Here is a 26,861-nt window from a genome sequence, read left to right on the forward strand (position 1 = left end):
TGATTGCAATATACAAGTAAACTTGAATAAAAAAAAATAAAGTTAAAATTAAAAAAGGAACATATTCTTCTTTACCATTAAGGAATCAATACTATATGCCGAGCAACATTTTAAATACATTTCTGTAATGCCCATGATACATATTTGGCTTGTGGAAATTTAAAATAGATTTTTTTTTTACACCAAGGAAAATATTGCAGCAAGTGATAGTAGCAGGCAATGTATAAAGAGTATTTATTTTAAATTAATCTTGCCATTAAGCAATATTGTTAAAAAAATTATTGTCTAAAGACCCCCATACATCAGCAATTGATTGCAGCAATCATGCAATTTGCAATCGATTATGTATAAAAAAAATCACTCTCTTTTTCAATAGATTGCAGAATTGCCACAATCGATTGAAAAAGGGAAAGATTTTTATACACAATCGATTGCAAATTGCACGATTGCTGCAATCAATTGCTGATGTATGGGGGCCTTAAGAAGCACACACAAACACACATTTAGAATGAAAAGGTACAGTATCTTTGGCGCATCCACTGTACTGTACGGTGCTTGCTATAAAGGCTAAGGGTCCAAATGCACTCTGTTGCTTTAGGATGGTCACTGGTATGAGTGTAATGTTCAAAGTTGGCCACAAGATGGTGGAAACACACCACTGGATAGAGGAGAAATTTATGAGACTGAAGGTACTATTTCTAAATAATCACATTCCATTCCAGTATATACATGCAAATTATATCTTTCCAAAATATATATTACAGATTAGCAATGTATGACAACTGATCATAACAGGCTCTAAAAATAACTTACTAAAAATGGTTCCACAAGCACACATCAAAAAAACAAACAAACAAAAAAAAAGTTGACTGCTCAGTAATTATTCAATTGAGCAGGATTGCAATGTTGAACACAAAACAACACAAAGGTCTAGTGCAAACGGGTCTCTTAATAAGAAACACTGACAATACTGTTAGAAAAATAAAGTCCTTGCTACACATACAAATGTGGCCTAGCTACCCAAACATTTCTGCCTAGGAAACCCCAGAACTAATAATCTACCATATTGCACAGCCGGTCACCATCAGTCTGGACATTAATAGATGGACAGTCTGGAAAATGAGTATAACTTCCAGGTGAAAGGATCTCATTGCTTGTACTGTGCAATACACAACATAAAAGTGTTTTTCCACAGAGCTGGTCTATGGATAGAACGGTCTCCAATAAAATTGCATCTACAAGCCAATGCAGATAATCCATTTAGCATCATCTAAAATGTTCTCATTTATTTGTAGAATACTTTCAGCACAGTACCGCACAAGGCAGGTTTACTGGTTCTTCTTAGAGCATTCTCAGCATATATGAACTATGAGAAGGACATGATCTAAAAGGCAGGTGTGACTTCTCTTTCATCCCAGAACTTTCCCAATGATTCCACATTGGATAACTATAGCTGCCACAAAACAAATGGCCAGAGAGCAGAATTAAAGGAAAAATAAATGTAAATATCTGTAAGCATAAAAAATGATTAAGAAAGTGTTAATATATAATTCAGTGGCAGTTTTGTGTTTTTAGTTTGTTCATTATGATTACTTTAAAAAATAAAATAAAATAATAATAATAATTTCATTAGCCATGAACATAAAAACAAGCTTTGCAATGTAGTTTTGTTCTATATCATGTCTTTGTAACACAACCATTTTACCATGCCAACCTAATGGCTTAGTGGAGAGAGAATCGTGGCTGTAAGTCCCCATTTTGTTCCAGCTTTTGAAAAAGCATTAGGCTGCGCAATCTGGACTCCCGTTTTCCTTCCTTCCATACGATAATGAGGTGGTCGGCAGAACACGTTACTAGACCGTGATCTTCAAAATACAGAAACATCTGTAAAATAAATAAATAAAGCTGAACAGAGAACGTGAACATGTTTCACGACTACTTTGTGGCAAAACTATCTTTTGGTGCAGCTGGTCTGAAGGTCCGGCGTTAATACTGGTGTACATTACATAGTGTGACCACTGCTGTACACAAGGAGAACTACTGTGCCATGAATTTAGAGGTGGATGCAATGACACGCAAGGTCTCTTAGGACCCTGCAGCGATGTGTGACTATTACAGTACATTGCCAATAGGCTCCGATAGAACATCGTGCTTAACTGAATCTCAGCTACAGGGTCCTCCCATATACAGCGCTACTCTCTCACTGCCTTCACATTTTTAAATGTTCTCTGAAAACCCCTCTATTTATTAGAGCCTAACCCTCCTCCTCCTGGGATGCCCTCATAGCTGTCCCAAGCTTCACTGTGAGCCTCCTCTCCGGTTTTACTATGGCCTCTTCCAATATGAATGTAAGGTTTATCATAAGCAGGGCCCTTCCTACCCTTTGTTTTCATGTCTGCTTTTATCCCGACTACTGTCCTGGTTTTATGGACGTCCTGCTTTCCCAATGTCCGGTAAAGCAGAGCAATGTGGCACCTTACAAATCAACTATAACAACAGTAAACAGAAGACATTGCCTAGTGTATGGATAACGTTTTTATCCCATCATACATTTTCTATTACACGCTGGCAGAGTATTTCCACCCAAACTGGAAAACTAATTCACCTGTACAGAAGAAGAATGTCCAATCAAATCACCGATCAGCTCCAGCGAGGCTACAATGCCATTATCCGGGGTCTTCTTTACGGCATGATTAGAGTGTCTGCCAGATTTTCCAAATCCCCATATACTAAAAAAACCTAATAATAAAGATACTTGGCTTTCATCTCTGAACTGCAAAATGCAGTAACAATTGTTAATTCAATGCTGTATGTTGGCATTTGGAAATATTCACAAACATAAGCTATAGATGTGTCCTGATACATCTAGCCTCCTTGCGCGCTAAATATGGCATGACTCGGTAGCGCCGAACGTCTTTTCGTGCGACTTTCTACCTTCAAAAGCATCTTATTCGCACAGTGCTGAATAAAATGATAAGCGAACGACTGCGGGTGTACCTGCATGCGGAACGCTACGTTACAGTGCCACCGGCTGCAACATTGTAACGCATGCAGAACATAGGCATGCTGCATATCATTGTAATCAGCAGAAGTGCTAAATATTCATATCACTGTACAAATAAGACGCATAGGTAAAAAGTCACACGAAAGAAAACGTTCAGGGCTACCGAGTAATACGGAGCTCACGGGTTATTTGTAGCGCATGGATGATAGAGGTATGTGGACACATCTGTAAGACATATTCTAAAAGTGCAGCCAGTAGCGTTCACAAACACATGCTAATGTCCAGCACCTGAAACCCCTTAGGAAGTAGCGGCTTAGAAAAGCGCTACAAAGTAAATTTAGCCCGTAGACTGAACTTCTGATGCCGGACATTGAATTTACACATTCTATGCAGCCAATTTAAAACTATTTTGTTCTCTAATCTGCCATTATTAGACTTTCAAAAGTTCAGGGCAATGTTATTTAATCTAAAAACTGACAGTCACAGTTTTAACACAAGTATCCTTTCTGTATGTATCTAGATGTACAGCTAAATGTATTTTAGTATAAAGTTATTATTTTAATATGTTATTGTAATTTTAGCGATCTTTAAACGGAATGGGATTGAAATTCAAATCCTGACTGCAGAGGCCCAACAGGAGGAGATCCCGACTGGGGTTGGTAAGAATCCTAACCCTCAACACCCCTTAAACACCCCCCCCCCTTGGTGGTGCCTAACCTTAAGTCCCCCCAGAGGTGCCTAAATGTAACCCCCCCAGCCCCCGTGGCTAAGTGCTAAGACTCCCTGGACTTTCCTTGTTCGGGACGGTATCCTTCTGCGTTCTGGCGTCGGGATTAAGATAGACGTCGGGATTTCGACACCTATCTTAAATCCTGTGTCGGGCTTTAGTTTAGCCGTCAGGATTTAGACCGGCGGCATCCTGGCCGCCTGTCTAATAACTACATCCCCTTTAAACAAATGACCTGTATTATGGAAATAACAAACACTACTGTATTGGTTCATTAGGAAAAAATAGCTGATGAAGGAGGATGTCTCATTGATGATGTGCCACAAAAAAGGTGGTATTAGATTGCTAAACCAGATCTGGAAACTTTTACCAGGCATACAATAATTTTTGGTATAATTTTCCCTTATTGATCCCACTTAGACACAGTGAGCAGAATACAGCATCTGTATGTTGTGCATACTGTACCTGCTGGGACAGACTCGGCCTGAAGATGTTGCTTTGATTTTAACTCCCAGATGCGAACACTGCCATCTTCTGAGCAAGAAACTAACTGCCTGCAAGATAGACCAGATACAATAGAACATTTCTATCCTATGTTTTTTTTTCACAACAGCCGAATTGAAAAAAGCTTTAGGCCATGTGTAACGTAAGTATGTGCAGGTTGTTTACATCTCCTAAAATTTTCGTCAATAGATTACTTTAGAAGAACTGAGTTTACTGTACATAAAAGTCAAAATCCTTTGACTGAATCATATTCTAAGTGACACTTTGCAAGTGAGTGAATGAAAACAACGGTTGTCAGATGCTCCAACAATACAGAACACATGCCAAATTATTTTTCAGAAAAGGCTCTGTAGGACAAAACTAATTGTAATACAAATGACTTTCTCATATTGCCATAGTAATGTAGCTTCTTACACTCAGGACCATTGGTGTGGAGTATGCATTCTGCAATGCTAATATATGCCTAGGCAGCCAGTTAGGCCTCCAATACTGTGATGACATGTAGGCTCAAGCTTGAGGCCAAGGCTTGTGATGCAGCAACAGACTGTACAGCAGTGGTGTCAAACTTGCGGCCCACCAGCTGTAGTGGAACTACACATCCCAGCATGCACTCCCACAGGTTTGCTATTAGGACAGTTTAAAACTGTGGCAGGGCATGCTGGGATATGTAGTCCCACAGCAGCTGGTTGGCCACGAGTTTGACACTTCTGCTGTACAGTTATCTATAAGTGGTCTGTTATCTCCTTTAAGCAATGTGGCAGCAACACCTTTCTATCTGAGATTTATGAATACAGCTGGAATCTACCGGCATTGGCATTGTGCAGCCACGGACATTAGGCAACAAATGCTAGTAGGAAAGGAGGAGACAGAGTGTAGAATAAGGAGAGATTAGAGAGAAATAATGTCCCTGTTCATGGCACCTGAAACCAGAATCAACCATAGATTATTTCATAAATAGAAGTGATGAATTATTAGGATGATTTGATCTCTGGAGATATTTGAGGGAGGCACCAGTCTCCAATACTAGTTATAATCCTGGTGTATGAAATCTGTAGGTGTGAGAGAAGGTGCCTCTACTAGGGGTAGTGTTTTAAAACCCATTTTTATTCAAATATAAGAGTGAAAATGGAAGCAAAAGGTATTGCTCATACCAGAGCTATAGAAAACTGTGCTGTATCTGTAGGTATGACATCACATACTGGTCATCTCAGCTTGGACTCACCTACTGTCCCGCATTAAAGCAGGACTTCTCAACAGACAGAAGACCAAAAACCACCCAAGCTCCCTACGTTGTACCATTTCATGGCTATCTAATTCCCTAAAGGGTACTTGTTTTCAGCACACAGAGGCCATGTCTCATTACATAAAATGCAAACTCATGGTGAAGGGTGCCACACACAGTCACCTGTTAGGGATGTTTGCCATGTGCTGTATATCAGAGTCATGAGCATTCTTTTGGAAAGCAATCACTCGCTTTGTGTGAATGTTGTACACGTAGATACTTCTTCCCACAGCCACGAAGACGCACTGGAAGAAAATGAGATACAAATCCAGCTTTAAAAGGATGAAGCAAAGCAGTGTAGGAGTCTGTCTCGGGGATGGTGGTGCTGTAGGCAGACACCCCTTTTAATTTATGGATGAATATACTGTATAACTCAACTATAGTGCGGCAAAAACGCTGTTAATCTCCTACGCAGACACTCGTTCAACTAAATGTGATAGAGGAGTAGACAAAAAAAAAATCGCCATACTATAACTTGCTCCTATTAACCGGCATGCAGTTTATAGACTGGCACACTACATGCCGCCGTTCTATATCCCGATTACTAAAGCCTGACGGGGGACTTAAGATAGGCGTCAAAATACCGCCGCCTATCTTAAACCCGACGCCGGAATACAGAAGGATGCCGGACCGATCAAGGTAAGTCCGAGCGTCTTAGCACTTAGCCGCAGGGTAGGAGGTTAGGTTTAAGGACTCCCGGGGGGACAGGGTTGGGCTAGGGGGAGGTTAGGGTTAGGCACCCCCCCAGGAGGCTTAGGGTGCGGGGAGATAGGGTTAGGTTTAGGCACCATCCAGGGAGTCTTAGGGTTAGGCACCACTAAAGGAGGTGAGGGTTAGGGGGAAGGGGAGAGGGTAGGGTTAGGGTACTTACCAGTCCTAGTTGGGGTATTGTCAGGCTTTTGTAGTCGGGATTTGAACCAGCGGCTCAGCCACTGGTATTTCATACCTATTCCTTTTAACCAGTGTAGCAAAAGCTTTTGAATGTACGTTAATGATGTCATAAACATTGCAGTGTTTCCCTGTATTCTGTTGGCATTTCTTGATAAGCTACTTATTCCATATACTGAACGTAGGCACATGGAGGAGCCCACAGCGAGCGCTAAAAGTGTATGAGGTCCAATAGAGATCTCTGTGCAAATTGCAGTGTTTTTTTTTCTTTAAATCAACACAAATTACTTTTATATTTGCCGACAAACCCCCCCCCCCCCACACCCTGTCCATGGCACTAAGCGATTCCTGTAAGCTTGATACACCGAAAAACAAGCATATTGTCCTTTCACAAAATTAACCACTGTTTGTGTTCAAATCCCAGGAGAAGAATTAGATGTTGCAGACAGCGCCAACCTCTCCATCAGAAGCAATGTGTTGGATGGACACCTCCTCTTGCATTGGTAGCAGTTTATTCTCCTGAGGGACATCTTGCGGTGAAATGGTGCAAGAGAGGTTTTTTTCAAAAGCTTGGACTGACCAGTCTAATGCATCCCACACAATGAACTCCCCCGCATGGGAGCCGCTTACAAACATTAGCTCTGTAGAGTGGGAAACACAAATGTCTGTTACATCAACATTTTTTAGCACGGAAGGTAAGTAGGTACAATGGTGGGGGAGCAAATACTTCCAAGCTTAGTTATTGTAGGTAGATAATAATTACTGAATTATTCTAATTCAATTATGGGTGTGCCGTGCTTTATGGCAGCAGGATCCTGCACAAAAGTGATAGCGAGCACTTTTGAGTGAATCGGAGGCTTAGCCAGCCGGCCAGGCAAAGGAAGCGAGACGGGCTGTCGTTGCTGGCGTTTAAATGCCACGGCAACGGCAAATCGCACCCTTCGTCTGCAATTAAATCCCCCCCCCCCTAAATGTAATGGAAAAATTCAGAACAAGCAGCTATAATTTGGTACAATTACCGAGTTCTACAAGGATCATAATTAGCTGAGGTGATCAATATTCAACATTTAAACCAAATTTTTAGTTCGGACTAATCCTTAATATGTAGCCAAACTAATAAAACTTCTGCAATATTAGCAGCACACAGGGCACAGAATTATGGTTTCCCAGCTTTGGTATCTGGCTGTATCCTAAAATATTTTTTTAGGAAAACTATGTGTGCAGATGATGCACATAAAACAATAAGGCTAATAATGGTCAGTAGCATCTGTAAAGCAGATATAACATGTATTGGGTGGCACAGTGGTTAGCATTGTTGTCTCACAGGGCTTGGGTCATTAATTTAATGTCACAATTTGAGTGGTTGGTATGGGTTTCCTCCCACAGGCTAGAAACACACTGGTAAATTAATTGGCGGTTATAAAAAACCAAAAAGATAAAAAAATGGACCTTACTGTATGTGGTAGGGAATTTAGGTTGCAAACTTCAATAGTGAAAGGACTCGTGAATAATTCAATATGCTCTGCATAATGTGGTGACAACATTTTATTTAATAACAGTTAGTTATATAGTACACATATTCCACAGTGCTTCACACAGAACATTTTCTCATTCACACCAGTCTAAGGGGTAAATTTACTAAAGTGAGAGTTTTTAGAAGTGTATATTTTGCCCATAGCAACCAATCAGATTCTACTTAACATTTAACTAGCCCTTCTAGAAGATAATTGCTAGAATCTGGTTGCTATGGGCAACATCTCCACTTGTAAAAACTCTCACTTTAGTAAATTTATCCCTAAGCTATGTGCAGCTTATTAATTACTGTATTATTCCATGCTACACGGACACAAACACACAAGTACACTAGGGTTAATTTTCTGCCAGATGCCAAGTAACCTACTAGTTTGTATTTAGATTGAGGGAGGAAACCAAAATACCCAAAGGAAACATGATAAACGTGGGAGGACATACAAACTCCACACATATAGGGCGTTGGTGGAAATCGAACCCAAGACCTCAATGCTAACCTTTGTGTCACCATGCTGCCCACTATGCAAATAAACAATCATCTTGGATGCACAGACCAAATATTGTTCTCTTGAAGAACAGTCTCCTGTGAATAGCAGCTACTGTGCTGGTTCATCAGGGGAGAATGGGATGTGGAGTAGGAAGTAATTATACCAGTACAGCTTATCTGGGGAGACTGGTCTTCTACAGTAACAAAATGACTGCACAGGGGTTTGATAAAACCACTTTTCCTAATAATATACAGCACAAATACCAGTGCTCGACCAAAAAATGGTTGCCGTTGTACTGTAAAGTATGTACTAGCAGAAAATCTTATGCCAGCACAAGAGGAAATATGAAGGGACCAAAGTAATGGAAGACTGACTTATTTTACAAAACTGTACTGATTAGGACAGATTAAAGCTGGGTACACACTGACAGACACATTGGCCGATCAATTGTATCTGCTGCCCGTCGGGCAGTGTGTACCCGCAATATGTCGGTGAACGTCATATCGCATTGGCTGTGCTGCACAGCCGATGGACAGATATGTCTGCAGACATATCTGTCCATCGGCAGTTGTATACGGGCGGTCTGCAGACATATCTGTCCATCGGCAGGTGTATACGGGCGGTCTGCAGACCGCCCATACACACACAGCTGCAGCCACGACTAGGGGGGCGGGACGTGCCCCTGACCCGCCCACCGGCTACCGATTCCCGCCCCCCGGGACCCGAGGGCACAAGCAGATGATGGCCGTTCAGTGTGTAGAACGACCATCATCTGCAGATATATCTGTCAGGTGTGTACCCAACTTTACTCACCAAGTCTGCCAGATAATGGTGGTTTTACTGTGCATGCATTCTACAATAACAAACCGCAAGACTAGTGACAGTAATGACCATAGCCAAAAATGGTATTAATATACGGAATAACAACAACATATATAGTAACAAGCCTGAAAAGTGAAATAATAGCTCGCTGTATTAAACAAGGAATCCTGCTTACCATTAACATTTATCAATGTCCGAATAATATCTTGGTGACCGGAAAGGCATTTAACTTGAGCAATATCCCATTTATCAGATCCTGCGGCTGTAGCACCTAGTTTAAAGATTACTTAAAGAAAAACACCACATATGAGGATTATTTCCAATGCATAAAGGCAATTGTGTAAAATAAAGGAAAATTAGAAATAGATTTCTACCTAAAAGAGAGCTGATCTTTTTGAAGGTATTGGGTTTATCACTAGAGAGATTGATCCGGACTGTCTTTTTGGACTATGGGCCTGATTCAGACCCGCTCACAAGCGGGTCGTTGGTGGGGCATTGCGCATGCTCCGTGGCACGCTACAAATGGGGCGGCTGTCGATGTTGATCAACAGCTCGCCCCGTTTTGTAGGCGGGGGTGGCTGGACAAACGGAGGCGTTCCTGAAGGTACACGCCTGCCGCTTGTGGGCGGCCTAACTGACATCAAGAGTGATGTCAGTAGTGAGCTTCCGGCTCTATTACCCACAGCTTAGCGAGCGACCAGGAGGCCGGGTTATTTAAAACAAAGCGGTTTCCCTGATTCAGAGCGAGCGCTCACTTTTTGCGAGCGGCTCTGAATCAGGCCCTATATCCCAATAGAATATCTGTACCTGGCCTCTGCGGTCTTCCCTTTCTGGACTTAGGGCCTGATTCAGAGCCGCTCGTAAGCGGACGCCCGTTCGCTATGAGCGATGTTCGCACAACTGCGCATGCGTATGGGTCTTAATGCGCATACCAGTCATTGCGGTCGGAAATCGAGCGCTCGCAAAACAGCGAGGGGCTGCTAATTTGATTGACAGAATGTACCGTTTGTGGGTGGTAACATGGGAAGGTGCTTGAAAACGGGGGAGTGGAGATCCGAATGCAGGCGTGCCTAACGGTCAAAAGGGCGTTTAATGGGAGTGCATAATTAGTAAATGAGCGTCATCGACCACGTCACTTGGTTGTCTTTTAGCCTGAACTGCTCGCAGTGATTGCGGTAGGAAAAGCTACCACAAGCACTGCGAGCAGTTCAGATGCCTTTCGATGTTCCCGATTAATCAAATAAATACTGGAGATGACGTGTGATGCGAACGGCAAAGGGGCGTCTTTGCAAAATAGCGAGCGCATTTTTCGTTCGCTCGCTCAGACATAGAGGCGTCAACAAACCGCAATGAGCGAGCGCTCAATTTAAATAGCCGGCCCCTTTTTTGGAACGACCGTCCGCAAATAGCGTCCGGCTCTGAGTCAGGCCCTTTATTCCTATTTTTAGACTGTGAACTTGAAGTTTGATCCTGTATGTTGCATGTGTATTTGTGAAATAAATACTGTAAACATATTTTGGTAAACCTTTTGCATATCCTTTTGAAAAGACTGGAGAAAGAAACAGTGATGTGTTTAAACTGCTATTGTCTCTTGTGAGTTGGGTATTTGATGTACAAAGATACCATTATGCGCTTTGTCCTGCATTATTTGAAGTGAGTGTGGTATGTTCTATTTGTCCTTCCCTGTGCTGGGTGTATTCATATGCGGATTGTGAGAATCCATTCCTAAAGAAACTGCTATGTGCTTATAGCCATACAAACCTTAGTGAGTATGGTATGTTCTGCATCATTAGGAAAGAAGAAAGTTTCATCTGTTATAGATCTGCCTTTAAAGGACTTAAGTCTGTGCAAATTATTAAAACTATTCTACTATCCAAGAAAGTGACAAGCTGCACAAGATACCTTTATAAGTGTATTCTAAGTGCCAGAAAGCGCTTCAGAGACTCTGACTTCATTTATTTTATGCATCGGATTTTCTTGTGTGTTGGGCAGGATTAGGTAGAGGTTTTTGAGCCGCTATCATTGATTATTTTTTTTTTGCGCCCTGACTACTCCATTCTTTTTTCTTTAGATTTTTATTAGGACTGTAAGATCTTAACATAGAATAATGCATCACAACAGAAGCAACACACGCTGTTTATAAGTCAGTCTAATAGTGCATATATGTTATGGTTATGCGATTTGCAATTACAGGTAACTTACATTCTACGCAGTCTCAAGTGTGAGTTCAACCTATTACATTTCTAGCTAGGGATCAAAAAATACAAAAACACTGGAAGAAACGCCTAGCGTAAGTGTCCGATCTGTGCATCTGTCCGTAGGGCCGTACTTAGATAATTCACACGGTCAGCACATCACTCATTTTAGTTTTTGTACGTTCTACACTGTATTTTAGGGTTGATTCTGCCTTGGCAAATATTTAATGCACTTGCATTTTTGCAGTCCGAGTGCTTGGCTTAAGAAAAACCAATCTAGGACAACGTAAAATAAAAAAGTAAAAAATCTGTATTTTTTACACAACCTACACAGAAGTGGTACCCTGGATAAAAACGTTACCTTCTGTTCCTTGCCCAGATTATGCAGAACAATTATATGCGGGGTCTTAGGACATTTTTAAGGCAGCAACTCTTTAAACGTTCTCCTAACAAACACAAAGGGGTAAATTTACTAAAGTGAGAGTTCTATTAAGAAGTGATGTTGCCCATAGCAACCAATCAAATTCCAGGTATTATCTTCTAGAACAGGGATGGGGAACCTCCTGCCAGGGGGCCGTATAAGGCCCTCGGAATCATTTGGTCTGGCTCTCTAAGCTTTTTTCTCCTAGCCTCATCTGGCTAGCAGGGTGCTTAAAATAGTTTCCTGCAGCCAGAATCTATGCAGCATTGCCGCCTGGAGCGTCTTTAGGAAGCTTCAGACAGTCACACCGCTGCCCTTACAGCTCCCCAGAGCATCCTCAGGATGCTCCGTGCATTGCTGTAAGCACCGGCGATTGTGGTCCCGCCCCCGTGTGACGTCACATGGGGGGAGCGTGGCCTGTACCAGGCCAGCGAATAATGTTTATATAAAAATGGCCCTCGGCAGAAAAAAGGTTCCCCTATCCCTGTTCTAGATAAATGAGAAGTAGAATCTGATTGGCAACATCACTTCTTAAATAGAACTCCCATCTTAGAAAATTTACCCCAAACAGTGTCCTGGGAGCTTTCATTTACTTTGTTCTTCAGTTATCCATTATAGCGGACTTTTTATATTACTGGACAACAAAAGCCAAAAGGGTTAAGTCTTTATGACCTTCAAAAGTTGTATGGAGAATTATAGAGCAACAGCAAGAACTGTGATCACAGGGCCCGATTCACTACGGTAAGCAATATTGTGTACGCACACAGTTCAACTGCGATAGTATGCTAATCCATTGCGATCGCAAAGCAAATTCAGTACTACATAAGGACGCCAATTTTACATTGCACACATCCGTAATACTTAGCAAAATAGAGAAACCATCGGCACAATAGAGTACCATCGCAGCCTCACGCACACTTACACAAGCCCTGACCTCACTCAGAAACTGCTAACAATCATGCATGCTATGAGACCTCAGACCTCGTATGGCATTGCAGTGGATAATTTATGTATGCCCCTGCGCTTCCCCGACCCCCCCACCTGCGAGGGGTCTGCGTAGCCTCTGCAAACACAGTCCCGATCGCAATAGCTAGTTCGCACACTGCGATGCATAATCGCAGTTGCGCACGTTAGTGAACCAGGCCCACAGTCATAAAGTGAGGATTAAAGTCACATTACCACCATTTTTGTTCACCAATTTAAAATGGCTACAAAACAGGGGTGTGAGTGGAAGAACCAAAGAGAAGCGAAAATGTCGAAGACTGTGGTATCTCTATTGGTCTCCTGCTCCCTCCTCCAAAATGACAGTAAGCCCCGGTTATCAGCAGGGTTTAAAGAATAACCATGGCGCCCCTGGGCTAAGGTGAGGGGTCGGAGGCTCTGCTTCCTCTCTAGGTGGTAATGCAGCTTTAGCAAGTGGTTAGTTCAGTCCACAAAAGCCGCTATCTGTACTGAAAACATGGGAATAGGGTAAATATTAATAACGCAGATAGAATACTATATAAAGAGTTAAGGAACATTTTTATGCAAACCTTATATATAGGTGTTTTGCCTTAATACTTAAAAAAAAAAAAAAACTCACTCAAATCTTTTCCAATTGCTGCAGCTATACAGTTCTTAGCAAGTTCAATCATTGTGACGATACCTAATGAAAACAGGAAACATACAAAACCTTTCCTTAGTTTTTAAGCAATAAACATGTAAAAAAAAAACACACATACACAGTAATAAGACATATTCAAGAAATGTTACACATTCTTATAAAATGAGATACATGTAAAGTATATATATATATATATTTGTATTTGTTACTGGGCTATGGAGCACATTGCTTGACTGACCTCCATCAGCAAAGAAGCCAGACTCAGCCAAGAGCATGAAATCCCGATTCCACACACGAAGTTCACTCCCACCAGACAGCCACACATCCAGGCTCTGAAGCCCCATTAGAGTCTGTTTTTAATATTAGAATTGTACAAATAAAATAAATAAAAGGATACATTAAATGTTTTAGGCGCTTATAGTTAAACAGAGTTACCATGTGCATTATAAAGCATGGGACAAAGCCTTGGTAGCTCAGTAGGAGTTTACACAAAAGTGATAATCTGCCTTTATATTTTATAGTTATAACTAGTATGCCCCTGGCGAACATTTCGCCAGTTAGAACCCAGAACATACAGTACGTAGAGAAAATGCTTTTCTAGATAATGGCTAGATCATGTTAATACGACGGAATCGGTAATAAAAGATGTGTGTGAAACATAACCGGCTAAGCCACGCCCTATTATGGTTTTTGTGGATTTTTTTTATTGTAACATTTTCGTAAATTTGTAAGTGCGATTCTATATATGGCCATGGACTCTGAAGCAAAATGGACCATTTCCAGGGGGTATTCAAAGCTGAGTCCCTATAGATTCAAATGATAATGCACAGTTACTCTGCCTCACCGTCTCCTGCCTCCCGCCAACCAGCGAATGCAGGCAGCCCTCGTGGAAATCAGAGAAAAGAGACGTTGCTTTTGAGGCGCAAACCCGGTGCTGACTGGCTGGGAATTGCGAGCCTGGAATCGACGTGTTGGAGAAAGTAGGTGAGGGAAAAGCGCCCCCTATGGCAGTAGCCTCACGTGTTGTGCCACCCGCGCGCCCTCCCTCATTATGTAAAAGATACGTCGCGTAGCCAGACGGCCAATCAGGAGCCGAACTGGGCAGAACGTAAACAGTGTCCGCACATGGCTAGGGCGCCGGATCGACCCGGGAGCACAGACCACCAGTAGTGCGTGAGAACAGCAGCCGGGGGCGGTCACCCCTATCCCGCTTCCTCCGGGTCACTGTGCCGACTCTGTGTTCTGGTAGGTTTCTTGACATTTTAAGGATAGCTATACCAAGCATTTATTATGGTTTTTATCTAATTTTTTTTTTTCATCAAATTTTATACAGTTCTATTCCAAATTCTGTAATTTACTGCTGATTGAATAAAAAGAATGACATTAATATCTTAATCAGTCTTTGAGATATTCAAATTAAAACAGCATTCCAGACAAAGGGACTATGCTTATATATATATATATATATATATATATATATATACACACACACACACACACACACCTTTTATACTATTGATAATACACAACAAAGTCATCATTTCAAGTGATTTCTAGATAGTTTTACAAATAATACATTTATTTTTAGTGAGATTTGTGTAAGTTATTTTATATTCTTGCGCTGTGTCTCCTGTTGTTTGTCTGACTGTTGTTGGTACTGGGGACTGCAGCCTCCTTTAATAGCTGCTAATGTCGAGCAGTTTTACTTTGCACCTACGTCAAGGCTTTTTTTTTTGTGGGTTGCATTTTGTGGATCCCACTGCTTGCTGACTTACCATCATATCGGGAACGATAATTCCAAGGTGTCTTTCCTCTGTTGTTGGTGGTATTATATCGCCATTTATTCTGTATTCTGCTTATGGATGTGTCTGTCCAACATGCAACACATTACGTTTATACACATATAGTTCTGCACCATCGCAACGTTTTGTAATCACCTTTACTGTAGAATGGAAGTCTGAGGCCTTCTGCAATTGCTGGCCGCTTTCACAATCCCAGCCCTGATTTAAGAGTTTAAGAAATCTTTAAGTGGAGTCTTACGGTGGAATTATTATTCTTAATCAGTTTTACATAAAATACAAAGAGCATAAAACTACTTCAAAATGTGCTCATCAAGTGCAAAAAAAAGTAAAATGAAATTAAGTTGTAAGTGATATCAAGCCAAATAGATACATATATTTACTACGATAAACAAGGGAGTCAAGTTAGGTAATTACTAATTATTAAAGTAATAAAATGAGTTTAACCCCATGCAACTTTCAAGTGTGAGAATTGGTTTGTCTGCATCATCATAGACATAGATTCATTCCGCTACCTATATAGGTGACTGCATAAAGACACAACATAAGGATACAATGACGGACTTGTCAGAAGATGCGGTCAGGATAAGGTCAACCCTTTCACCATGTGCTTCATTTCCTGGGAATACCACAATAGCGGTGATCTTCTGAGTGTGTCCATGGAGCTCAAAAAGCACTTCTCCTGCCTGGGAGGGATACATTAGATTAGTTGGTGCCAGAGCAATGTCACAAATTGTGAAATACAACTATAAATTGACATTAAAAAAAAAAAGACAACTGCACTAAAATAAAAAAAAATAAAAAAAATAAAAAAGTGTTCAAAACATAATAAAAACTATTTATTAGGGATCCTAAAGTAGTTATCGGGCACAGAAATGTTAACGCTTTACTTTGTATATCAGATATTGATTTTCTGCTTGTAATGTAGCACAATGCTTTAATAAAAAAAGATATATATATATTTTAAGAAAAATAACATAATAAATATACAGTATAATAAGGAAAAAAAGATGTACGCAATAATTTACAAACTGTTCCAAATTTCAACTTTTAAAATGTACAAAGTCTGTGATTACTAGGGATAACGATGAAAGAATTCCCTAAATTAGGCACATGAAGGTCCTACCATCCTATGGACCCCGTCATGCTCCCGTCACACTAGTGCTGGTGCACTGTACAGACTCATTCGGAGTTGTGTTCTGAGGAACTGTACACGGACTGCAAATCCATGCTAGTTACAAGCAAACAGGAAAGAAGACCATTTTAACCTATCCTAGGGCTTCTGTCTGCTCAGACTGCCTGTTTGATATCGCCTTATAAGATAAGTTGTCATATATCACATCCACAACTAAAATACACTGTACTTTTACAATTGTAAATTAATAATCCGTTTACAGACATCATACCTGCACATCCCAAACCATGACTGAGCCATCATCACAAGCAGATGCAAACCTAGTACAAATTGAATAATGAATACAGTAGTAACATACCAATGAGTATTTGCACAATAAATGTACGATATGTATAGATGGGCATGTAAGTGCGGGACTTCTGGATGGCAATTTATTTATAAATAATAATGATCTACATTGTATTCATCCAGAATATCTATAAAAAAAAAAAAAAAAAAAAAGAGACACCATACGTATTGCAGAAAGTAATCAGTAGGTTCACTAAGCTGTTTCAAGTCAGTATTTTCTGTCAAAAGGGATATATGGAACATTAAAGCAATACACCGAGTGTTCAAACCTGTCCAGCAATATTTCAGAGTATTAGGGGTTTTACATGCACACTAGCACTTATTACCCCATTACATTCATATCATGTAATTACTGTAAGATTATGGTAACATTCACACATCTGCTTTTAGGTCACTGCAATTTCAATTTAAAAACAAAACACTTTTTGGGCCATTTTGGGAGGATTATCTTTGCCATGTGCCGAGGTAGAAGCAGCACACAAATGGTATTTTCTGAAAGTCAATGTCTTCTGAAAAGAAACAAGAAATAATTTGTGCGCGGGTACCACATAAACAAATGGCGGGCACTGATGTTGGAATGTGACCAACCTAAAAAAGTGCCAGGGTTGAATAAAACCTCCGCAGTGAAGGGAATAAATTCTTCCATCACCCTATTCCATAGAACGTACTTTGCGCCTAATTTGGATTCGTATGCAAACCCAATGGTTTACGAACAAATCCGATGTTTTGGGGTCTGCGCATGTGCAGAACGGGTCCTGTGAGATTGCTCGCAGTCCCTCCTTATCCGCAGCATAACTGGGGGGCGGAGACCAGGACTGTTATACAAAATGGGGAAGTGTCGCCCCCCGTTGTGTAGGCATGCAGAGCCAAGGGTCCGTGTCGTCGGATGCAGACTTCCTGGACCCAGCTGACTAGCTGCAATGGCCTGTCCGATTGAGCTTCAGCTTACGCAGACCGGCCGAGGGCTGTGACCACCGCGTGATGGTGATCCGATGCTGCGTCTACAGGCTCTGCACTCGAATCACAGACACAGGCAGGAGTCGTCTATTTCCTACAGCCCCCTCCTGCTGCTGCATTTGCATATAGTTGTATGGTATTGCAGAGACGCTAGCCTGCAGTTGTACAATACTGTCCTCATCAGAATCAGGTCCTTTATTATTTAATTTGCATAAGTCTTAGTTACACCCATTAGCAAACCACTTACCATTTACCAGCACTTCTGCTAAGAGTCCTAAGGTCCTAAACTCTAAACAGTGAGCGTCACCAGATTGAGCCTCATATTATTACCATTATTAGCGTTTATTTATATGGCGCCACAAGTGTTCCGCAGCGTCTTACGAAGTAAATATATTCAAGTGATTTTAAAATCGAGAAGTAGATATAAAAATTAAAGGACCATTGTGCAAGGATAATAAAGGATGGAGATGGCGTGTTAATTTACATGGAGAAGTTCATTACATGCTCATATCCTTTCATACTAGTCACTCATCCATCTGAACAATATATTTAGCCAAGTACAGTCAGAGTATGAGATAGGGATCTGGGAATAAAGAACTGCAAGCAATGCAATACAGTTTGAATAGGTTAAAGTGTGATGGGGGTGGTGGGGGGGGATAGGGGGGTTCTCTGCAGTGTATAGTTTTCTGAGTTTTTAAGCCACATAAACAGTGACTATGAATCCATTAATCTATGCTCCATATTTCAGGTCAATTTTAACAGATTGGTATTGGGTAAGCTGGTAAAGGATATTTATGGCATTTCAATTGTCTTTTTATTCTAGCCCTAGCAGTCCTCAGGGAATGGGATTACTTTTATTATATCCCCTTTCAGCACATATTAAAAGCAGAACGGGTGCTGATGATATACATTGTTTGCTGTAACTACAGCTGCTAATGCCTTCTCTCTCGGCTATTGATTTCCTCGTTTGCTCCTAGACTGACAGGTGAGAGCCGAAAGAGCACAAGTCTCAATATTTTGCACTCTCTTTTGGACGATGCCATCATTTCTATTGATCCTTTAAACCTCGGTAATTGCTTTTTCTTACGAAAATCAGCAATTCTTAACACTAAATCTGCAGTTTACACAGAAAGAAAATAAAAAAATAGCCCATTTTTGTTTGTCAAGTCTGCATTTGTAAAGGTTACTGCAATAACCCGGTGTAGTGAATTGACTCTTATTGGATTTGCTGCTTAGAAAGATGGATATGTTTCCTAAAATCCATTGACAAGTATTGTGGCCTAAAAAAAAGTTACAGTGATAAAATCCTGTGCATCCTCCCTGACTAATGTAATGACCATAGCTCCATGGAAAAGAACACGTCTGAACACGGGAAATACAAAGTTGTATTCATGACAAGAGTGAGCGTCATTGGTAGGTTGTAATCATATTGTTCAGCCCACAAAATGGCAGGGCTGGACAAAGTAACGTATAACTCATACGTAGGAGCCAGAAAGATCTTTTTCAACCACCTCTCCATTGACTGCCCCCTTTAATATGTTGCTCTTATCAGGGCCGGATTAAGGCTTGTGGGGGCCCCGGGGCAACTATGTTGTGGGGGCCCCATCAATAAAATAAGAGCTATCCTTTGCGATCGCTCCGGTCAGAGGGACTTCAGAGTTTAACACCAAGAAGACTCCCTGGCGTCCTTCTGCGCTGCGGTGGGGTGATGGTAGGAATCCAATCAGATACCTCCAAGGGGGAAAGTCCCGATAAAAAAGCCCATAGGCATCTATGGGGCAACGCCACCTGAAGATGGCGTTACCCATTGGGAAGAAGCACCGGAATGCATCGCAATCCGCACCTTGTACATATGGGGAATGCGGTAAAGCCCCTGAAAACTGCATTTTCGGGGGTTTTACCACATTTTCTCCTTTAGTACATGCCGTTCATAGAGAGGGAGATAGAGGAAGAGAAGGAGGGAGGGAGAGAATGAGATAGAGGGAAAGAGATAGAGAGGGAGGGACAGGGAGGAAGATAGAGAGAGTCATAAGAGTTAGAGGGAAGAAATGGAGGAAGAGAGAGAGAGAGAGAGAGAGAGAGAGAGAGAGACAGAGACAGAGACAGAGACAGAGACAGAGACAGAGACAGAGACAGAGAGAGAGAGAGAGAGAGAGAACACACTTCCCTACCTCTGTGTTCAGCATCAGGAACAGGGCAGGCTTCTAATGGGGGCAGGCACTTCACTGCATTATGCCCCGCCCCCTTCCAATACACCCACGAATCGCAGCATTAGGTCAGTGAGAGGGTGGGGTTTCCCTCGTCAGTGATCAAGTGTGCTGTCACTGCAGTGCTGTCTGCTGCTGGCCTGGAGTCGTAATGTATGTGGCAGTGTGGGGGCCCCTAGGCGACCGCCCCCCCTATAATCCGGCCCTGGCTCTCATGAGTATCTCCAATCCTCACCTCAAGGTGTAATTATGTTCTCCTTTGGGTCTGATGTAATTACAATTTTTGGGGGTCTGACCTTGTATGGGTTTTTACGGATACAATTATTTGTTCTCTTGCTCTTATATTTGTAAAGCGTAAGTGGTATGCTTCTATTTTGGGCACTGACGACTGTACGGTGCTGCAGAATCTGGTGCCTCAAACAATGAGGAGGCTCAGGACCAATGAAATAACATTTAATCTAATATATCTATCCTTATGTTTCTTTTCTGATAGTCCAATAATCTTTATGGCTGCAAATCTTCGATGTTCAAAACAGTCTGCTTGGCAAAAAACTCAATAGTGATATTTATCCTGGGTAAAAGCATCCAGGTAGGTACAAGGTATACCGACTCACACAAATCCATTTTTTTTTTTTTTAAACAAAAGAACTACTAAAATGAAACAAATTATTAGTATCATGAAAAGAGGTGGTGGCTTTGGAACCATTTGTATCTATTTTTTCAGTTCAATCTGTTCATTGCATTGGATACTATTAGCTATTTATACAGTGTAATCATATCAGTCTCCCTTTAGAGATATTGTGACCTTCGCACAGACCTATGTAATACAAAATGTGTGATTTCAAAAAAGTTTTGTACAGGATTAATTTAGTGTCTCGAAAACCAATCAAAGTAAACGTTCCAATCACTGATTATTTTTTTTTCCAGCCATCTACAATGAGAACATGAAAATCCCTTCTCAAAGCTCGCAATAAGAGATTATGAAAGCACTTGGAGCATGAAACCATTTAGAGGCTGACGAGTAGTGTACATATTGAACAGGCTCAACTCCATCACTGGAGAAGGACATACCACAGCGCTCTGCACATCAATTAAAGGAGCACTAAACCTAAAATGCAGACGGCTTTATATACACAGATCTACTAATAACAATCAGTAATCTATATAAGAATTGTATGGGCTCTGTCCTGTCTCCTCAGTGGAAGCCTGGGATCACGCCCCAACTGCTCGCACTGCGAGGGAGACAGGACAGACCTGGAAGAGGACGACCAGTTGCCGCGAACACGTTAAATACGAGAGCTAGGGGAGGTGGGGGGGGAGGGGGGGTTAGAACAGCAGAGAGGAGGCGGGGCCGGACAGAGTGGTGGGTGGGAAGGGGTGGAGACTGAGCTGATGCAGCATAGTGGTATATACATAAAAGGTTCAGGAGCTATTCTGCACTAATAATAAAGCTTTAATTGTGGAAAATAATGTTTAGATTTTTTTTTTTTTTTTGGGGGGGGGGTATTTTGTTGTGCTGTAGCAACTAAAGTTATGACTATTTTTTTTATTCAAATTTCAAAAAATACCATTTGTGTGCTTAATGCTTTCCTTTAGACTGGTAAGATCTACTTAAAAAATGGCAAAAAAGTGATTTTTTTTTTATTGAATATGCAAAAAAATTAACTAAAAAAGGTTGAGGTAATGAGGGATAATTACACAACTGATACAAATAACATTTACAGTGTGTTCAAAAAGCTACCCGCATAAAATAAATACACTGTGTATTTCTTTTAATGTGTATTTAAGTCCGTCTTTGGAGTTAGGCCCTCATTCAGAGCCGCTCGTTAGCGGCAGTACGCTCGTTCCGAGCGATGTTTGCACATCTGCGCATGCGTACGGTTTTTAGTACGCATGCGCGAACCAGTCAGTGCGGCCAAAAATCGTTTGGACGCTATATAGCGAGTGCCTGCTATTTTGAGTGACAGAATGAGGCGTATGTGGGTGGTAACAGGGGAAGGTGCTTGAAAATGGGGAGTGGAGATCCGAACGCAGGCGTGCTTAAAGGTCAAAACGGGCGTATTATGGGTGTGCATAATTAATACAGCAGCGTCATTGACCACGTCACTGGGTTATTTTATAGCCAGAACTGCTCGCAAATTTGTGGTAGCAAACACCAACCACAAGAATAGCGAGCAGTTCATACGCTGGTCGATGTACTCGATTAATCTAATAAATAGCGGACATGACGTAGGATGCGAGCGGCCAGGGGGCGTTTTTAACAAATAAACGAGCGTATGTTTTGCTCGCTCGTTCAGACTTAGAGGCGTGAACAGACTACAATTTGCGAACGGATCATTTGAATAGCCACCCCTTGTTTTTGAACGAACGACCGCAAATAGCGAACGGCTCTGAATCAGGCCCTTAGTTTGAAAGGTACTTAGAATGGCATCAAAACAGTTGCTAGGTCTTGTTGACATCATAGCTCACTGACTATTTAATATTTTTAGTTACAATAAATTATTTGTATTAATTAATTGTCATGCTGGCTGATCTTTTTCGGATGGATAAATATAAACACACACACACACACACATTATATGTATATATACACACACATATTTAATTACACGCTTATAACATGCATGGACTTACATGACAGCCCAGCATAGCATACCATTTTTTATTTGATCAAGAATGGGGGAGATCTAAGTATCAGAAACCCTCTCTGGAGATGTAATGTTTTCTATATTTAAGCGCGTTATTGTCACGTAATCACTAGATGAGAACTACTAAACTCCCCTCTTTAAAATGAGTCACCACCACCTTAGATTTTTCTTTTTTTCAGTAGGGTAAGCTCTGCCCTCTAGTAATGTCATTACACACCGATGCAGTGATGTAAAATAAAATGTCACCTTCGCCATTGCTAATTATCGGAATTGGCTTGATAAATATTTTTAACTTAGCGATGGTGCTGCAGGTCAGCATTGAAGTGATTAATATAAATAACAGGAGTTTGGAAGAATGTGCAGTGCTGGGCTTAGAACACACAAATTGTCTGTAGATCACAACTACTGTACATTAACAGGGACTAAAGTAAATATGACAAGATATCTACCGCTAATTAAAATGGCTATTCTATCTTCATTCCACAGGCTAGATTGATAACATTCTAGCAAATCTCCAACCTTAAATTCTACATACTCACCTGTTGTCATCTACTTGAACAAGGAATCGCACAATGTCAAGGTGGGCTTTTAGAGCGGTGAGCTCTGTATAAGGGTTCTGTGTCTGTTCTTCTCCAATATTTAATATTGCAGACTTCTACAAGAAGAAAAATATATAGAAAATAAATGAAATAAACATGAAACCGTCACAAAGGTAACATTTTATTTCCACAAACATGTTCTAGGATAAAATGACATGTAACATATCTCATCATTATTTGAAACTAATACCCATTTTACACCAGAGCTAAAAACAGGGTTATTGTAGGCTTAACCCGGGCAGCTCCTTGGTGTAAAAAGGGACAGGGTTGGAATCCCGGATGCAGTGACCAGGTAAGTTGCAGGGTTTAACACAGGAATAACCTGTGAAACCCTGCAGTGTGAACAGCGCACTCCGGGTCACGATGACCTGGAGCATGCCGCATGCCGGCCGATTGGTCCGGCTTCAGTGGCGCTTGGAGATGACGTCATCTCCAAGCGTCCACTTCAACGCCGGAAAAGCTGGGTCAATGCAGACCCGGTTCCGGTGTGAACGGTGCCAACTCAGGAATATCCTGGGTCTGATCCGAGTTGGAACTCTGGGCCTGATTCAGAGCCGAACGCTCTGACCAGAGCGCTCGCTCTGAATCAGGGCCCTCCTCCATGAAAATGGAGCGGCCTCCTGGCCGCTCGCATAGCTGTGGGTGACCACCCACAGCATATGCGAGCGTCCATGATGATGGTCGCGATGGTCTTGACCATCGCGTCCATCGGGCTTGCGACGGAGACCCTGCGGTAGGGTCTCGCTGCCACAAGCCCTGGAGTGATTTTGGCTCTATCAGAGCCAAAATCACTCCCATTGACATCACTAGTGATGTCAGTGGGGCCAGCTTCAGACGGTAGGCGTTCCCATGGGAACGCCTCCATTCGGCAGGCAGGCCCACCAAAGGGGGCGTGCTGTCAATCAACATCGACAGCACGCCCCCTTTGGTGCGAGACCCGGAGCGATGGAGAGCCCGTCGCTCGCAGGGTCTCGCGCATGCGCACGACGGAGCTCCCTCGTCGTGCGCATGCGCAGTGGGGGAACATCGACCCGCTTGCGAGCGTCCTGCGCTCGCGAGCGGGTCTGAATGACCCCCTCTGTTCCAACTCCGGGTCAGACCCAGAATTTTGATGTAAAAGCGGTACAAGATACTGTTGGAGATATGCTGTAACAATTGGAACAGCAGTTACAGAGTACAGGAAGTCCTCAGCCAATCTGCATTCACAGACTACGAAAGCTGCAAGCTGGCAGAGAAACACATGGTTTATCTATAAATGCTTTCACTGATCCCAACTGAAATCTAAAGGATAATAAAACTGAGATCAAACAAGACGATAAAGGTGGGGCGATAGCTTATATAGACAGAACAGGTCATGTTTACTGTAGTTCTCATTGTCATTTAGGAAAACAAAAATCATAAAATTAAATATTATAGAAGGATCTAACTTCTGTTTTTATTTCTGAATTACAACAAAATACTTGAGCTGGAATTAAAGACTCCCTCCCGGCCATCCCAGACGAGTATGCAAGTATGCGCAAAGATGCAAATGGGTTGAGATCCCGTTTGCGAATGATTCTGAATAAAGCCCTGAATATTTAAATGGAAGTATGCAAGGTTCAGTTCACAAAATAGGGGCCTATATTCTCCGTCTGTACTTTCTCAACTTTGTAGATGCCTCATTTTGTAGTTTCATAGTATTTGTTATTTGTAGGGTTAGAGCAGGGATTTATGGTGCCATACAAAAAAGGATGATGATAATTTATGAGACAAAGAGCACTGTAAGCATCTGAAGTATACATCACAGAATGAGCAGGACTCGTAGGCTTGCCATATCATCCCTTTAATTCGGTACACTTATGTAGTATTACACATGTTCTGTAGTCCATTTCACCTTGTGTTAATCAGCTGCAAAACCTGTGTATTTCACGTGTACCGAATTAAAGGGATGATATGGCAAGCCTAAGCAGTAGTGACCACTACCAGTGATTTTACACTGCACAACGTCGCTCACAGACATACTTTCTGTAGACACAGTACAGAACCACTATGCAATATGTCATTATTGGCTGACTGAACAACATATCACATAGTGTGTACCCAGCATAATATCTGCTCTAACCAGAGCCGTAACTAGACTTTTTGGTGCCCTGTGCCAAAAAGAGCATTGGCGCCCCCCTCATTTTTCAAAGGGACATAATGCACCCAAAAAAAAGGGGCATGGCCTCATTGGGAAGGGCCAGGGAAGAGATAGGAGAGGCCAGGAGATGCTGGGGATGAAATAAGAGGAAGCTACAAGCAAGAATGATAATAAACAGAAATTTGACAGACCCAAACAACGCCCCCTGAACTGTGGTGCCCTGTGCCATGGCACCGGCCGCACTACCCTATCTACGGCTCTGGCTCTAACTATTAACTTTAATGTGTTTCCTTTGCATACTGCGATTCATAGCAATCTGTGAATACTATCTAAAACAACGCCTTCAGTCGCAATACAGGCTCATCTCTCCCAGGCACGACAAGGGGAGAGGGGAGGGTAGGGTTAAGCTCCAGACAGGGGGGTTAGGTTCAGGCACCACCAGGGGGGAGGAGGTTATGGTTAGGTTTAGAGGGTTAGAGTGCGGGGTAGGGAGGGTTAGTATAAGGGTACAAAAAAGGAGGGTTAGGGGGTAAATAGGACAGGGGAACAGTACTCACCATTCCCGTCAGGATTACAACCATCGGGATGCGGCTGTCAGTGTACTGACAGCCGGCATCTCCTCTGTCTGTATTTCATACCGATTCCCCTAAGAGGGGTATACAGTCAGAAAGTCAACAGCCACTATGTCGAAATGTTCACATATAACATGTCGGCATCTGGCAAATGTTATCATGTCGAAATTTTGTCCATGTCGTCAACATTGTGGCAGTGTTGACACATACTCTGTCAATATTATGTAATTGACAAAATATATATTGACATTTTAAAAGCCAACATATTAATGTATATATACCCTGGTACGGGCCTGGATCGCTTAGCAGTACAAAAACCCCTGGTGAGATCTGATAAATAAATTCAGCATCTAAACGAAAATAAAGATAATTAGAAGACCTACACATACAGTCTCCTAATGTAACCAGGCTTAACATGCGCACTGTAATTTACAATGGTACAATTCATTTATACAGCTACATAGTAACACCTGCCGGTACTATAAGGGGAATGCAGACATTGTACATACAGTACAGCACACAGCCAGTCTGCCTGCTCTATCTGGATGTCACTAGACGTCCCCGTAATGATTCAGGTCACAAAACTAGGTTTATTATACAAATGAGTCTCCACACCGCAGCTATTACCTCCCCGCCGCCCTGCGGCTCTCTGCTGCCCAGGAGCCAGCGAAACATGGCGGGCGGCTGCTTGAGTGATATTCTCCGGCTCAGTAGTACAGTAGTCCGGTCATATACTAGAATGAGGAAGGCATAAAAAAAACCCACTTCTACACAGGCCTATTGACAACACACAGGCCCGAGTCTCCAGTGGGTGTCACCTAGCAACCGAGTACGGGGAAGCGCTGCGGCCAAAACAGCAGTCCTCACAAGCAAAGCGCGTTCTGTATTATTCTAAAAAGGAAGAGAAGTATGGCATGTGCTAGGGGGTTTCCTTTTCTGAAGAGTAAAGCAATTGTGGAAACCAATGTTCAGAGGAAGAATTTAAGTTTTAATGCTATATCATTTCATTTTAA

General features: G+C 41.9%; 1 protein-coding gene across 2 annotated transcripts; it reads right to left on the reverse strand.

Moving 5' to 3' along the window:
* Positions 1-467: 467 nt before the first annotated feature.
* Positions 468-26,644, reverse strand: WDR41 (WD repeat domain 41). Of its 2 annotated transcripts, XM_088443908.1 has the most exons (13): positions 26,476-26,644; positions 23,098-23,213; positions 16,670-16,718; positions 15,818-15,949; positions 15,402-15,464; positions 13,703-13,814; positions 13,444-13,506; positions 9,421-9,531; positions 6,862-7,046; positions 5,641-5,762; positions 4,197-4,285; positions 2,606-2,739; positions 468-1,884 (listed from the first exon to the last, which is right to left on the reverse strand). In XM_088443908.1, exons 1-13 carry the CDS (start codon positions 26,521-26,523, stop codon positions 1,723-1,725), a joined length of 1,386 nt encoding a protein of 461 aa, XP_088300034.1. In that variant the 5' UTR covers positions 26,524-26,644; the 3' UTR covers positions 468-1,722. The 2 variants fall into 2 exon arrangements, with proteins under 2 accessions (XP_088300034.1, XP_088300035.1); XM_088443909.1 differs by lacking the exon at positions 9,421-9,531.
* Between the last annotated feature and the right edge of the window lie 217 nt (positions 26,645-26,861).

The sequence above is a fragment of the Taudactylus pleione genome, unplaced genomic scaffold (genome assembly GCF_031769625.1).
Source record: "Taudactylus pleione unplaced genomic scaffold, aTauple2 ptg000336l, whole genome shotgun sequence".
NCBI classification, from domain to species: domain Eukaryota; kingdom Metazoa; phylum Chordata; class Amphibia; order Anura; family Myobatrachidae; genus Taudactylus; species Taudactylus pleione.

Bases quoted from the DNA above. Each gene is read 5' to 3' on its own strand.
- WDR41 (XM_088443908.1), bottom strand. From the start codon at position 26,523: ATGTTTCGCTGGCTCCTGGGCAGCAGAGAGCCGCAGGGCGGCGGGGAG. The intron at 2,740-4,196 runs GTACAGTATGCA...CTTTATTATTAG, and splicing joins GGCCGAGTCTGTCCCAGCAG to GTTTTTTTAGTATATGGGGA. The intron at 1,885-2,605 runs GTGAATTAGTTT...TTTATTTTACAG, and splicing joins GACATTCTTCTTCTGTACAG to ATGTTTCTGTATTTTGAAGA.